Source organism: Hemitrygon akajei, chromosome 14 (genome assembly GCF_048418815.1).
Source record: "Hemitrygon akajei chromosome 14, sHemAka1.3, whole genome shotgun sequence".
In the NCBI taxonomy this organism is placed as follows: Eukaryota; Metazoa; Chordata; class Chondrichthyes; order Myliobatiformes; family Dasyatidae; genus Hemitrygon; species Hemitrygon akajei.
This window is the reverse complement of record NC_133137.1, coordinates 106,744,471-106,759,655: the sequence shown is the minus strand read 5'-3', so window position 1 is coordinate 106,759,655 and position 15,185 is coordinate 106,744,471. Positions and strand designations below refer to the sequence as shown.

Below are 15,185 nucleotides of genomic sequence, written 5' to 3'. Positions count from 1 at the left end.
AAGTCAGGAGATTGCAGTGTAGCACTGTATCTCAATAAATAAATGTTGCCTTGTAAGGTGTGTATGTGTGGCCTGTGAGAAAGAAAGGAGAATGATGTGTAAAGATGCATTGTATTGAGGAGAGAATGGTGCTATGATTGAGAGCCAGTATGAGGGAGAGAAGTGCATTGTGAGAATTGTACTGTGGGAGAGCAACAGTAATGCTAAGGGCATGAGCGAATGTGTAGAAGTAGATTGAGCGAGCTTGAACTACTGGGAGTAACTACAAGTAATAAGGAATGTGACGGTGGCACTTCGTCACACCATGTTTACTGTGCATGTAAAGCTCCAAGTACCAGGCATTTGGGATGTGACCCATTGGGACTGACCATAATTTAAAACATTGACAGCTACTTTCATTGTTCTTTGTACCAGGTTCTACCCTCAGTGGCAGTACCCCTGACCATGACTGTCACTGGGACTCGCTTCTCGCCCCCCATGACCCTCCACTGCTCTTTGATCTGGAAGCTGATCCTTCTGAGAACTATCCCCTGAGCAGCTCTGAAATTCCCAATTACAGCTGGATAATCAACCAGATACACAAGGAAAAGCAGATGTTTGAACTGGAAATGGAGTTTGGGGAAAGCCAGACTGAGAAGGGAGTTGACCCAAATCTTGAACCTTGCATCAATGTTGGGTGTAGACCCCGGCCTAGCTGCTGTGTTAAGACTTAGAATGGAAGAAGGAAAAGAGGGAAGGCACACCTTAATACCACTAACTGGAAAATTGATGACTAATCTCAACACGGGCCTCTTGGACAGGAGGCGGAAGGGTACCATTGGAATTCTCCTGACAGCTGGATTCAAAGATACAAACTTAAGTATGCTGAAAGAACTTAGAATGAAATGGAATGGTTTAGAGTGAAAGAAAGGTTCTAGAACAGGGAGGCTGGGTACTCAGGACTTCAAAAAACATCAATCTGTTTCATTGAATTCTGATTAATCACAGTGTCTAATTTTCTGACTAGGTCTTTGATGCGCATTTTCATTCAGCCAGTCAGTATAGTGTAAGTTGGTTCTTGTGTCAAATGATATAACATTTTCATTTTACTGATCTAGCTCAACTTTTTTTCTTAACTCTAATTTCAGTATTTTTCTTTGAGTTTTACCCCAACTGAATTCTGTGATCATTTGAAGAAAATCATTCTCATCTGTACAGACTATCACATCTATCTGTCGTTCCTAGTCAGTTTCTCTTCTTATCTGTCTTTTGTTCCTGGTCAGTTTCCATTTGCCCTCAGACACCATTGTTAATACTGTAAATGTCACTCACAAATGTGACAATATGATTGAAGTAATCCCTCCTGGGTTAAAATAAGTTGATATTTGTCCATGAATCATTTATTCTGATTATTCCTGAAATATCTGGCAGAAATGTTCTTTTGTTTTTAGGCTTATGAAGACTTGAAATAGATCTTGCTTTGCAGAATTCTCTACTCTTTCACGTCTCATGCATAGTAAGGTGGAAATAATCTCATTAAATAGCAGATTGCCTTGGAGCCCATCCATCACTCACTCAGTTCTGCTTAGCTAATGTATATATAACTTGATTAGAGCCTTCTCATTGCAACCTCCCTTTAAAGATTCCTTTTGTCCGTGTGATTCCTCATGACTTGCTGGAGTTGGAAATTTGAATGAATATAGGCATCCGTTAGTCTGGAGAGACCATGCACGCCTCAGCAGGGTTGTATGGGAGACCGGCAGTTGCCCATGCTGCAAGTCTCCCCTCTCCACGCAACCAATACAGCTTGGCACCGGTGTCGTAGCAAAGCAATGTGCCTTGCTCAAGGACACACACGCTGCCTTAGCTGAGGCTCGAACTAGCGACCTTCAGATCACTAGACCAACACATTAACCACTTGGCCATGCGCCAACACATATGAATGGAACATATGAAGTGTATTTACAGTACAACTTGGTGTCCATGCTGTTGATTTACTTGGGATAAATGCTGATAAATCTTGGCCATAGTATTGCCAATATTATTATGAACCTGAGTTCCATGTGTCCTGTTTTTCCCACATTCCATTTTTATTCAAAGTTCAAAGCAAATTTATTGTGTGTGTGTGTGTGTTATGTCACCATACACAACCCTGAGATTCATTATCTTGTGAGTATACTGAACAAATCCATAATAGAAATAATAACCAATATAGAATCAATGAAAGACTGTACCAACCTGGATGTTCAACAAGTGTGGAAAAGACAACAAACTACAAATATGAAAATAAATAATAATAAGTAAATAAATAAATATTGAGAACATCCGTCTGTATCCATGGCCTATATTTTTGTCTCATATTGGCAGTCTTCCTCCCCTCCTCTAAATCCAAACCTTTGTGTCGGCTAAACAATACTTTATACCTCATCTTGTCTGTTTCTTTTAAACATCTGCCTGCCCTAATTGTTATTATTTTAGATGAGAGCTGTCCTGGAATTGTCTTGGTGGGGAGGAGAGTTGAAATGAAACTTACCATTCTGCTGTCATCCTTTAACCTCAACTCCCTTTTCCTCCCATTTCTTTCACACCACCAGATTTGTTTTGAAAGCCCAATTTGACTGTCCGTCTTTAAAAGAGCTCAGGCTTCTACTCTTCTTTGTGTTTAAATGAGATTTCTAATTTCACTCCTTAAAAGAACATGACTTCTCATGCTTGTTTCCTTCACCAAAGGAAACTCTTTTTCTCCGCATCTGCATCGAACTATTCAATCACCTGACCCCACTGTTAATACCTCAGCTGCATAAACTCAAAGGAATCCTAATTAGGAGGTGTGTTGTATTAGCATCCGGGATTTTAACACGGATTAATGTTGAAGTTTAGGTAAGTGATGTTTTCTTGGAGATCTCTAAAAGGAAGAGTTTGTAAAACTAATAAGCAGTGGTTCCATTGTGGTGATCAGCAAAGCTTTTGTTTTTCTGAGTGGAAAATTAACTTCACTAATCAATCATTGTGTGATCTTCTGAATGCTCGAGATGTATAATTTCAACATTTAAGAGAAGTTTGGATCAGTACATGGATGGGAGGGATATGGAGATCTGTGGTCCAAGTGTTGATCAATGGGACTAGGCACAATAACAGTTGGGTACGGACTCGGACTAGATGTTGCAGTGTTCTATGATTCTGTGACGGACACTGCTAGGTTGTTGGATGTGGGCATCAAGTGACCTTGTATCTGTCATTCCCACCATCCTTTCGAAACCCTGCTATTGACAGTTTCCAAAGAAATGTCCTCTTGTATGAAGTACCAGAGTACTCCCAAGGCCTGTGGAACAGTCAGCAGCTGTGAGAGAGGAAAGGGAGGTCTGACACCAAATGCTGCCTTCAGAATGGGAGGAAGTGGGCCTTAAAGTGAAATAAAATTAAATATTTCTCTACCTTTATGCCTCAGATGTCGGTCGCTTTTTGTTTTCCACAGAAGTACCATGAGAAAATGACTGGTGATCTCTGAGCTCCATCCAACAAGTTTTGCTTCCATTAAGTCACTGAAGCTGATGTTTCATGAATTCTTAATTTGTTTTGGGCTGGAGATGAGGATTTCTTACACTCTAACTGTAATGTGATAGGGGATTTTGGACTGCTGTAATCTATTTGAGATAGTATACCTCCAATGCTGTTAGGTAAGAAACTGCAAAAGACAGAAGCCTTTCCTTCCAGTGGAAATCATTTCTACCTAACCTTAAACACAAGAGTTTCTGTAGATGTTGGAAACTCAGAGTACCGTACACAGTGCTGCAGGAACTCAGCAGATCAGACAGCAACCATGGGAAAGAATAAACAATGGACATTTTGGGCTGAGACCCTTCATTAGAACCTGATGAAGGGTCTCAGCTCGAAATGTCGACTGTTTCTACCTACCTTTTATTTATTGAAATTTATTCAGGTATGCAGAACGCTAGAGGAATGCAGCAGGACAGGTAGTATCTATGGAGAGGAACAAAGAGAATTATCCTTATTAATTAGCATCCTATTGACCTTGTCTCATGATTTATCAGATTGAAGAAAAATCATTAGACTTCACTAAATACAGTGGACAGTTTCATTGCTTTAAAGTTTTATTGACATAGAGACTATCATCAAGGAAATTAAACAGCAAAAAGAAAACTCTGCATAAATCTGTAAGCGCGGGTCAGATGTGTATCATTAGACAATGAGGGACACAAGTCCGACTGCTAGAAAAAAGCCACAAGTTTGTGAACAGGTGGCACTGTTTCTGGTGTGTGATGACATTCTGAGATCATGCTCTTCTCCTTCTTGCATTTGGCCCAGTTTTGATGTCTTCCACTGAATCCACCCAATATACTTCCGGACAGATGTGTAGATGCCCGGGTGAGCTTTCTGGCCACAGCCCAAGCCCCAGCTGGTGACACCCAATTGATAGAATTTCCCTGCACCAAGCACCTTGCAGACCAAAGGGCCTCCACTGTCTGTCTGCAATAAAAGAGGAAAGTGATTACACCTCTTCCCCAGCTTACAAATGCCCAATTTATCTACACCCCATATACGAACAAGAGCAACACTGTTTGCGCTGTCGATCACAGATCAGGCTTTAATTCCCGCTGCTGTCTGGAAGCAGTTTGTACATCCTCCCAGTGACAGAGTGGCTTTTCACCCATATTCCAAACAAAGGCGCATGGTTAGCTAGTGAATTTTCAGCATTCTCTGTTGATGCAGGAAGCGTGTTGACACTTGTGGGCTGCTCCCACCATAACCCTTGCACTGTGATGGTTTAACAATGCATTTCGCAAAATGTTTAGAAACATGGAAAACCTATAGCACAATACAGGCCCTTCACCCACAATGCTGTGCCAAAAATGTACCTACCTTAGAAATTACTAGGGTTACCCATAGCCCTCTATTTTAATAAGTTTCATGTACCTATTAAAAAGTCTCTTAAAAGACCCTATCGTATCCGCCTCCACCACCGTTGCTGGCAGCCCATTCCACACACTCACAACTCTCTGCATAAAAAAAACTTACCCCTGATATCTCTGAACCTACTTCCAAGCACCTTAGAACTGTGCCCTCTCGTGCAAGCCATTCCTGCCCTGGGAAAAAAAACTCTGACTATCCACATGATCGATGCCTCTCGTCATCTTATACAACTCTATCAGGTCACCTCTCATTCGCCGTCGCTCCAAGGAGAAAAGGCCAAGTTCACTCAACCTATTCTCATAAGGCATGCTCCCCAATCCAGGCAACATCCTTGTAAATCTCCTCTGCACCATTTCTACGGCTTCCACATCCTTCCTGTAGTGAGGCGAGTAGAACTGAGCACAGTACTCCAAGTGGGGTCTAACCAGAGTCCTATATAGCTGCAACATTACCTCTCAGCTCCTAAACTCAGTCCCATGGTTGATGAAAGCCAATGCACCGTATGCCTTCTTAACCACAGAGTCAACCTGCGTAGCAGCTTTGAGCGTCCTATGGACTCGGACCCCAAGATCCCTTTGATCATCCACACTGCCAAGAGTCTTACCATTAATACTATATTCTGCCATCATATTTGACCTACTAAAATGAACCACCTCCGACTTATCTGGGTTGAACTCCATCTGCCACTTCTCAGCCCAGTTTTGCATCCTATAGATATCCCACTGTAACCTCTTACAGCCCTCCACACTATCCACAACACCCCCAACCTTTGTGTCATCCCTCCACTTCCTCATCCAGGTCATTTATAAAAATCACGAAGAGTAAGGGTCCCAGAACAGATCTCTGAGGCACACCACTGGTCACCAGCCTCCATGTCGAATATGACCCATCTATAACCACTCTTTGCCTTCTGTTGGCAAGCCAATTCTGGATCCACAAAGCAATGTCCCCTTGGATCCCATGCTTCCTTACTTTCTCAATAAGCCTTGCATGGGGTACCTCATCAAATGCCTTGCTGAAATCCATATACACTACATCTACTGCTCTACCTTCATCAATGTGCTTAATCACATCCTCAAATTGAATCGGGCTCATAAGGCATGACCTGCCTTTGACAAAGCCATGCTGACTATTTCTAATCATATTTTGCCTCTCCAAATATTCATAAATCCTGCCTCTCAGGATCTTTTCCATCAACTTACCAACCACTGAAGTAAGACTCACTGGTCTATAATTTCCTGGGCTATCTCTACTCCCTTTCTTGAACAAGGGAACAACATCTGCAACCCTTCAATCCTTTGGAACCTCTCCCATCCCCATTGATGTTGCCAAGATCATCGCCAGAAGCTCAGCAATCTCCTCCCTCGTCTCTCTCAGTAGCCTGGGGTAGATTCCGTACGGACCCAGCGACTTATCCAACCTGATGCTTTCCAAAAGCTCCAGCACATCCTCTTTCTTAATAACTACATGCTTAAGCTTTTCAGTCCACTGTAAGTCATCCCTACAATCGCGAAGATCCTTTTCTGTAGTGAATACTGATGCAGAGTGTTCATTAAGTACCTGCACTATCTTCTCTAGTTCCATACACACTTTTTCACTGTCACACTTGATTGGCCCTAATCTCTCATCCTCTTGCTCTTCACACACTTGTAGAATGCTTTAGGGTTTTCCTTAATCCTGCCCCCCAAGGCCTTCTCATTTCTAGGTACATGTGACAAATAAAATATTTTTAAAAATAAAGGGATTGGGAGAATTTGCCAGCCCTTGTGGAGCTGGGAGCACCTTCTGCCACCTGGGAACTCAGTTCACAGTTGCATTTCTTGGGGAGGCCCTGTATAATGTCCAATATCCTAGTTTAACATCATTAATGAAGGAAACATGGTTTTCTTTTGGCCTGATCTGGATTTGAACTCAGCCCCACAGGTGGGATGGTGAGATAGAGGGTTTATCATCTTTACTGGGTTAGATTTGATCTCAATCCCAGTGGCCCAACTCTGTTCATTAATCATATTCCCCACTCAGTTCACCTCAGGATTGACAACTTTCAGTTCTATACAGGAAGAGTATACCTGGCATCTGTCTGGACCTGCCCATTTAAATCCAGCACACAGGACTTGATCAGACAGTGAGCCATTGTACCAGTCACCTTGGTTACAAATAGCAGTTGGGATGATATTAATCTCTTGTTCCTGTAAAATTTCTGTACGTTTACCTAAATTGAAGAAAACCATTTTGTGAGATTGATTATATGTATGGCACTGAAATAAGAATCATGCAGAGTTCACACAGCCCCTCAACCCTGTTCCACCATTCAGTAAGATCACAAACATTTCTGATTGTTAATTCCCACTTTGCTTATTGAGTATCTCTCTGCCTTGGACCTCTTCAGAACTGTGTTCACACCACCCCTTGAGGAAAGGAGTTCCAAAGATTTACGACTTTCTCAAAGAAAGATACTTCCCTCCTCTTTGACTTAAGTTTGCATTCCTTAACTTAAGGGCTCACCCATTTGATAAGGTCTTGCACTGGAGTCTTACCCACTGTCTTTATTCATCCAGTCGTTGTTTCCTGATGATTTACCCTTTAGTGCAATGATATCTACTCAATTAAAACAAATTGAAATTGAGTCAACTATTAATCTGCTGACATTTTGCCATTACTTTGGATTTATCAGCTGCATGGAGAGGGGGAGCCTGCTACATGGGCAACAGCTTGCTCTCCATCCCTGGCTTGTCTGCTGGCCTGTGTATCATGTAGACATCCATAGTCGACCATAATCAACAGGGGACTACAGCATGTCATAAGAGGATGCTTCTATTTTCAATCTGTTGATTGCAATGAAACTTTGGTGTGGTAACATTACTCCTTAGCCAATTGAGGTGCCCTCTTAACTTTATAACATTTTTGAGAAGGTTGAACATGACCTCTCTTTTTGCCTCTTTATAAATTAATTGGGAATCTTGAGGAAAATGAACATACTGGTAGCAGTAACCAAATATATCAGGTATTCAGACATGTTGTTGAAGTATACAGAGTTCTGTAATCACTACCTGTCCTGGGAGTGTTTGATGGGACAGAGCAGAGAGCTTTACTTCAATGTAATAATTAGTTATAATTGTTTGAAAGTAGATAGATACCTTACTGATCCCAAAGGAAATTACAGTGTCACAGTAATATTACAGGTGCACAGATATACAAATATTAGAAGAGAAGTAAGAAAGAATAAAAAAAAAAGTTACCTCAAACAGTCTAACAGGAGGGGGTCATAATTTCCCCGGCTATAGGTTGATTCATTATCGGGCTGAGAGGAAGAATGACCTCATATTACACTCTTTGGAGCAGCACAGTTGTCTTCATCTATTACTATAAGTGCTTCTATGTTCAGCCAACGTGAGAAACGTTGTCCAGAATTGCTAGGATTTTCCTTAGGGTCCTTTGTTCTACCACAGCCTCCAGTGTATCCAGTTTGACTCCTATAACAGAGCCAGCCTTTCTAATCAGTTTATTGAACCTGTTGGCATCATCCGTGTAGATGCCATTGTTCCAGCACACCGCCACATAGAAGAGTGTACTGGTGACAACAGACTGGTAGGACATGTGAAGGAGACATCTGCATACTTCAAAGGACCTCAGTCTCCTCAGTAAGTAGAGACGATACTGGCCCTTCTTGTACACCGCCTCTGTATTGGTGCTCCCCTCAAGTCTGCTATCCAGATGCACTGCAGATACTTGAAGGTCCTCACCATCAATAGTATCATGGAGCAGTGCAGGTTTAATCTTCCTAAAGTCCATCTCCATCTCCTTTGTCTTACTGATGTTGAGCTGCAGATGATTCAGCTTGCACCATTTGACAAAGTCCTCCACCGGGGCCCTATATTCAGCCTCTCATCCTCCCTTTATGTACCTAAGTACTGCTGAGTCATCAGAGAATTTCTGCAGAAGACGTGACTCTGTGTTGTACAGTATCTAAAGTCTGAGGTATACGGGAACAACATAGCTCAATAACAATATTTACCGCTGCAATCAACTATAATTTTTACTGATGCCCTATCAGGATGCATAACAACTTGGTATGGCAACTGCTCTGCATGTGACTGCAAGAAACTGCAGAGAGTTGTGGATACAGTATAGCACATCACAGAAAGTTGCCACCATTCCATGGACTCTATTCACACTTTTCATTGTCTCAGTGAAGCAGCCAGCATAATCAAAGAACCTAACCCTTTTGTCCCTTCTTCTATAAAGGCAGAAGATACTGAAAGCAGTACCACCTGGCTTGAGAGCAACTTCTACCTTGTCTATATAAGATTATTAAATAGTTCTGGTATGATAGCTGAGCTCTTGACTTCACAATCTGCCTCAGTATGATCTTCCGCCTTCTTCTTGTCCCACCACCACTACTAGGCCATGGACCACTACAAGCAGTTCCCCAGAGTCCTCTGTCCTGGGCCAGTCTTTCAAAATGTCCCCGGTGTAGCCCATCTATGAAGATCATTCCTCTGCCAGGGATGAGGAGCATCTGCTGGTGTTTGTACAGCACTGGGTGTTTATGTGATAAGGTTGCTAACCCCACACACGATCCTCTTTTACATCTGGGGTTAGGGCCATTCAGAGTGTTTATTATGTACCTGACAGCACTTCCTCTGTGGCATTGTTACTATTTACCTTGTTCCACCTCAGTAAGCTCTGTTATGATCTGATCTATATGAATGGTATTTGATTCAAGCTTTTCACTGTATCTCAGTACATGTAACAATAATAAACCAATTCCAATTCATATTAGGAATTGGTTTCAAATCAAAATGAAATATTACATTGAATGGAGCTTCATCCTGATGCCATGATTACATCCTAATTTCATACAATTAAATCCTAATTTCTCCTCAGCAATCTTGGATTTTCAGAGTTGTTTGTACTCTGTATCAGAAATGATTTAATATTTACAAGATCCCTTGCTGCATTTGGTTTAACTGTACTGAAGGAGTCAGTTGCCCATGGAAGCATGTTTTATCAAGCCTTATCCTCCAGCTATCTAACAGCAAAAGTTTCTTTTCATTGGCCCCTGATGTTTCATGGGTTCACTAGGACATTTTAGATCCCTACAATTTGTACAGGTGTATCGTGGAGAGCGTTCAAACTGGTTGCATCACCATATGATATGGACGGGCCACTGCATAGGATCGGGAAAAAAACTGCAGAAGCTTGTAAACTCAGCCAGTTCTATCATGGTCACAGCCTCCCCAGCATCAGGGACACTTTTAAAAGGCAATGCCTCAAAAAGATGGCATCCAACATTAAGCACGGTATCAACCAAGGCGTGCCCACTTTTCATTGCTACTATCAAGGAGCAGATACAGGAGCCTGAAGAAACACACTCAATGTTTCAGAAACAGCTTCTTCCCCTCTGCCATCAGATTGCTGAATGGACAATGAACCCATGAACACTACTTCATGACTTTTTCTTCCTTTTCAGTTTCAGGAAAGTTGGGCTGGTGCTGGATTATATGAGCGGGGATTTCTAAAGTGCCTACGAGATGGCTTCTTAGAGCAGCTTGTGATTGAGCCCACTAGAGGATCAGCTATTCTGGATTGACTGTTGTGCAATAAACCAGAATTGATGAGAGAGCTTAAGGTAAAAGATTGCTTTTACCTGGAGGGAAAGTGATCATAGTATAATCACTCTGAATTTTGAGAAGAAGCTGAAGTTGGATTTATCAGTATTACAGTGGAGTAAATGGAATTACAGAGGCATAAGAGAGAAGTTGACCAGAATTGATTGGAAAAGGACACTGGCAGGGATGACAACAGATCAGCAATGGCTGGAATTTCTGGAAACAATTTGGAAGGTACAGGATAAATCTCAAAGAGGAAGGACCATGGCTAAGCCAGAGCTAAGAGAAAAGCCAAAGAGAGGGCATATAATCGTGCAAAAATTAAGTGGGAAGTTAGAGGATTGGGAAGCTTTTAAAGACAAGGTTCTTGGGAAACTAAAAGGTTTGAAGGTAGATAAGTCACCCGGACCAGATGGTGTACAACCCAGGGTTCTGAAAGAGGCTGCTGAAGAGAGCATAGAGGCTTTAGAAACATAGAAAGAATACAGCACAATGCAGGCCCTTCGGTCCACAAAGCTGTGCCGCACAGGTCCATACCTTAGAATTTGCCTCGAGTTACCCATAGCCCTCCATTTTTCTAAGCCCCATATACCTATCCAGAAGTTTCTTAAACAACCCTATTGTATCCACCTCCACCACTGTCGCCGGCAGTCCATTCACGCATTCACCACTCTCTCCATAAAAAACTTGCCCCTGATATCTCCTCTGAACCTACTTCCAAGCACCTTAAAACTGTGCCCTCTCGTGTTAGACATTTCATTTCTGGGAAAAAGCCTCTGACTATCCACATGATCAATGCCTCTCATCATCTTATACACCTCTATCACGTCACCTCTCATCCTCTGTCACTCCAAGGAGAAAAGGCCGAGTTCACTCAACCTATTCTCATAAGGCATGCTTCCCAATCCAGGCAACATCCTTGTAAATCTCCTCTGCATCCTTTCTATGGCTTCCACATCCTTCCTGTAGTGAGGAGACCAGAAATGAGCATAGTACTCCAAGTGGGGTCTGACCAGGGTCCTATATAGCTGTAACATTATCTCTTGGCTCCTAAATTCAATTCCACAATTGATGAAGGCCAATACACCATACGCCTTCTTAACCACAGAGTCAACCTGCGTAGCAGCTTTGAGTGTCCTATGGACTCAAACCCCAAGGTCCCTCTGATCCTCCACACTACCAAGAGTCTTACCATTAATACTATATTCTGCCATCCTATTTGACCTACCAAAATGAAACACCTCACACTTATCTGGGCTGAACTCCATCTGCCATTTTTCAGCTCAGTTTTGCATCCTATCAATGTCTCGCTGTAACCTCTGACAGCCCTCCACACTATCCACAACACCTCCAACCTTTGTGTTATCAGCAAACTTACTAACCCATCCCTCCACTTCCTCATCCAGGTCATTTATAAAAATCAAGAAGAGTAGGGGTCCCAGAACAGATCCCTGAGGCACTCCATTGGTGACCAACCTCCATGCAGTATATGATCCGTCTACAACCATTCTTTGCCTTCTGTGGGCAAGCCAGTTCTGGATCCACAAAGCAATGTCCCCTTGGATCCCATTCCTCCTTACTTTCTCAATAAGTCTGGCATGGAGTACCTTATCAAATGCCTTGCTGAAATCCATATACACTACATCTACTGCCCTACTTCATCAACATGTTTAGTCACATCCTCAAATTCAATCAGTTTCATAAGGTACCACCTGCCTTTGACAAAGCCATGCTGACTATTCCTAATCATATCATATGTCTCCAAATGGTCAGAAATCCTGCTTGTCAGGATCTTTTCCATCAACTTACCAACCACTGAAGTAAGACTCACTGGTCTATAATTTCCTGGGCTATCTCCACTCCCTTTCTTGAATAAGGGAACAACATCCGCAACCCTCCAATCCTCCGGAACCTCTCCCATCCCCATTGATGATGCAAAGATCATCACCAGAGGCTCAGCAATCTCCTCCTTCGCTTCCTACAGTAGCCTGGAGTACATCTCATCCAGTCCGGCGACTTACCCAACTTGATGCTTTCCAAAAGCTCCAGCACATGCTCTTTCTTAATATCTATATGCTCAAGCTTGTCACATGATAGCTGTGGACCTGTATTCAGTAGAATGAGGTGTGACATTGAAACCTATTGAATAGTGAAAGGTCTTGATAGAGTGGATGTGGAGAGGATGTTTGCTATGGTAGGAGAGTCTATGACTGGAGGACACTGCCTCAGAATAGAGGGGCGCCCTTTTAGAACAGAGATGAGAAGGAATGTCTTTAGCCAGAGAGTGGTGAACCTGTGGAATCTGCCACCAGCAGCTGTGGAGGCCAAGTGTTAACGAATATTTAAGGCAGAGGTTGGTAGATTCTTGATTGATCAGAGCATGAAAGGATTCAGGGTGAAGGCAGGAGACTGGGGCTGAGAGGAAAATTGGATCAGCCATGATGAAATGGCAGAACAGACATAATTCTGCTCCTATATCTTATGGTCTTGTGATCTTTGGCACTAATTATTTAACATAATGTCTATATATAGTTCTTATTGTAATTAATATTACAATAAGAATAAAAATATAAATGTAATATTTAATTAATAATTTAATTTCATTTGTAATAATATTACTGTTATGCTTTGCAAAACAACAAATTTCATGACATATGCTGGTGATATTAAATATGAATCTAAGTTCTGATTCTGAAACATGATGCATGTAAATCAAGCCAAACCAACAAAGACGGGGATGCTCCCATCCTGAGCCATATGGGAAACCAGTTGCCCTCTGAAGAGATGCTCGCCCGGTTGACGATGTAGGGTTGGATGCTCATGGCCTTTAGTTACTGTTTCAAATACATAACCTGTCAACATACATCTTTTAGGATACAGAACCTTTGAGCAGTTAACAAAGAAATTACTGTAACATAACTTTACCTTTGCCTCCCATCATGCCCCATCCAGCAGTGACACATGGCTTGAGTTCAGCAATGTCAAGTCTCTGATTCTGAAGACACACAGGCTGCACATAGTCAGTGAAGACAATAGGGTCTGTAACCTTGATGAGAGCAATGTCGTTAGATTCTGTGTCTGGATTGTAATTTTCGTGCTTGATTACATCTGCCACTGGTCTGGCATACGAATCTTTACTGAACCTCGACATCTGTTCTAATCCAAACACCAGCATAATTTTCTCCACGTTGCTTCAGGAGGATGGAGATAAGGAGATTGATAAAAGTTAGAATGACGTGCTTAGCAGCTGTTTAGCTAAACTGCAGATTATTTATGTACACCTTGTCATACAATAATTTTGGAGATTTATAGAACCAATCACTTTCTTTTAGCCTCTAACTTAACTAATCCCAATTTGATTGGTGAATTAAAAACAGAAAATTCTGGAAACACTCAGCAGGTCAGACAGCATCGGGGAGAGAGAAACAGAGTCAATATTTCAGGTCCAAACCCCCTCCACAGATACCGTCTGGCCTGCCGAGCGCTTCAAGCACTTCCTGTTTTTATCATGGATTTCCAGCATCTGCAGACTGTATTCGATTTTCATTTCTTGAATAGAGAATTCTTGACATTGCAGGAATAGGGAGAATTAACTAAGTTTCCTTCTCGTGACCTTGGGGGAAGTTGGGAAGCAGATTCATAAAGGGAAGTTAGATGGCCAGTGCAACTCCACCATGGACGGTCCCAAGAGGAGGAGAATTCGGCTTGGGGCTAGCAACCCCATGCCATAAAAACCCAGTGCTACAGAAACACCAACAAAAGCTCCCAAGACTTCATCCCTGAGAGAGGAAGGACCTTCACCTAGAAGACATACAGATGGACTACACTAGGACTTGAAATACTGGCCCAAGACAGAGGACTCTGGTGGGCAGCTATTGCTGTACTATGTACCCAAATGGGGGTAACAGGCTTAAGAAGAATGAATGGCCAGTCCACACAAAAATTTAGCACCTAATGAGCCATGCAGAGCATTAAATGAGAACATTATTTGCACATGCCGTAATTTATTGAAGTTAACTGATATGGGTGTTTGATATTGAACCTGTCCACTCGTTAAATGAAGCCCATTCATGGTTGGTGTTCATCAAGAGCAAGAGGGTAACTGAAGAGAGATGGAACCACTGAACGGTAAAGTGGGGAACATTTGCTTGGATGCAGAGAATGTGAGTGAGGTATTAATTCATACTTTGCTTCAGTATTCACCAAGGAAAAGGATATGGAGAACCGGGAGATCAGTGCTGAGTGTATAAATACATTACGGCATTTAGGAGGAGGAAGTGTTGGGTCTCCTTTTGAGGATAAGTCCCTAGGGCCTGACAGGATTTACCCGGTTATTGAAGATAACAAGAGATGAGATCGCTGGGCCCTTGACCTGTATCTTTGTGTCCTCTTCAGTCACAGACAAGGTCTAAGAGGGCTGGTGAGTGGCTAATATTGTACCTCTATTAAAGAAGGGAACAAGGGAAAATACTGCGAACTATAGACTGGTGAGTCCCACATCAGTTGTGAGGAAATTGCTGAAGAAATTTCTTAGGGATAAGATATATGAGCATTTGGAACCCATGTCCTAATTAGGGAGAGCCAGCGTGGTTTTGGGCGTGGCAGTTTGTGCCTTACCAACTTGACTAAGTTTGCTGACAAGGTGATTAAAGAGATTGATGA

At 42.3% G+C, this 15,185-nt stretch overlaps 2 protein-coding genes across 2 annotated transcripts in view; one reads left to right on the top strand and one right to left on the bottom strand.

Annotated features, from left to right (window-relative positions):
- arsa (arylsulfatase A) overlaps window positions 1-2,305 on the top strand; it is a 45,530-nt gene extending 43,225 nt beyond the window's left edge. Inside the window, exon 7 of the mRNA XM_073066895.1 lies at window positions 415-2,305. Coding sequence (XP_072922996.1) covers window positions 415-713 — 299 coding nt within the window. The 3' untranslated portion in view covers window positions 714-2,305. The remainder of the gene's footprint in view (window positions 1-414) is intronic.
- Window positions 2,306-4,179: 1,874 nt separating this feature from the next.
- The window catches only part of LOC140738210 (chymotrypsin-like elastase family member 2A), a 32,239-nt gene continuing 21,233 nt past the window's right edge, over window positions 4,180-15,185 (bottom strand). The window contains exons 4-6 of the mRNA XM_073065315.1: window positions 13,449-13,714; window positions 7,449-7,509; window positions 4,180-4,564 (exon numbers count right to left, since the gene is read on the bottom strand). Of these exons, the coding sequence (XP_072921416.1) occupies window positions 4,180-4,564; window positions 7,449-7,509; window positions 13,449-13,714 (712 nt within the window). The remainder of the gene's footprint in view (window positions 4,565-7,448; window positions 7,510-13,448; window positions 13,715-15,185) is intronic.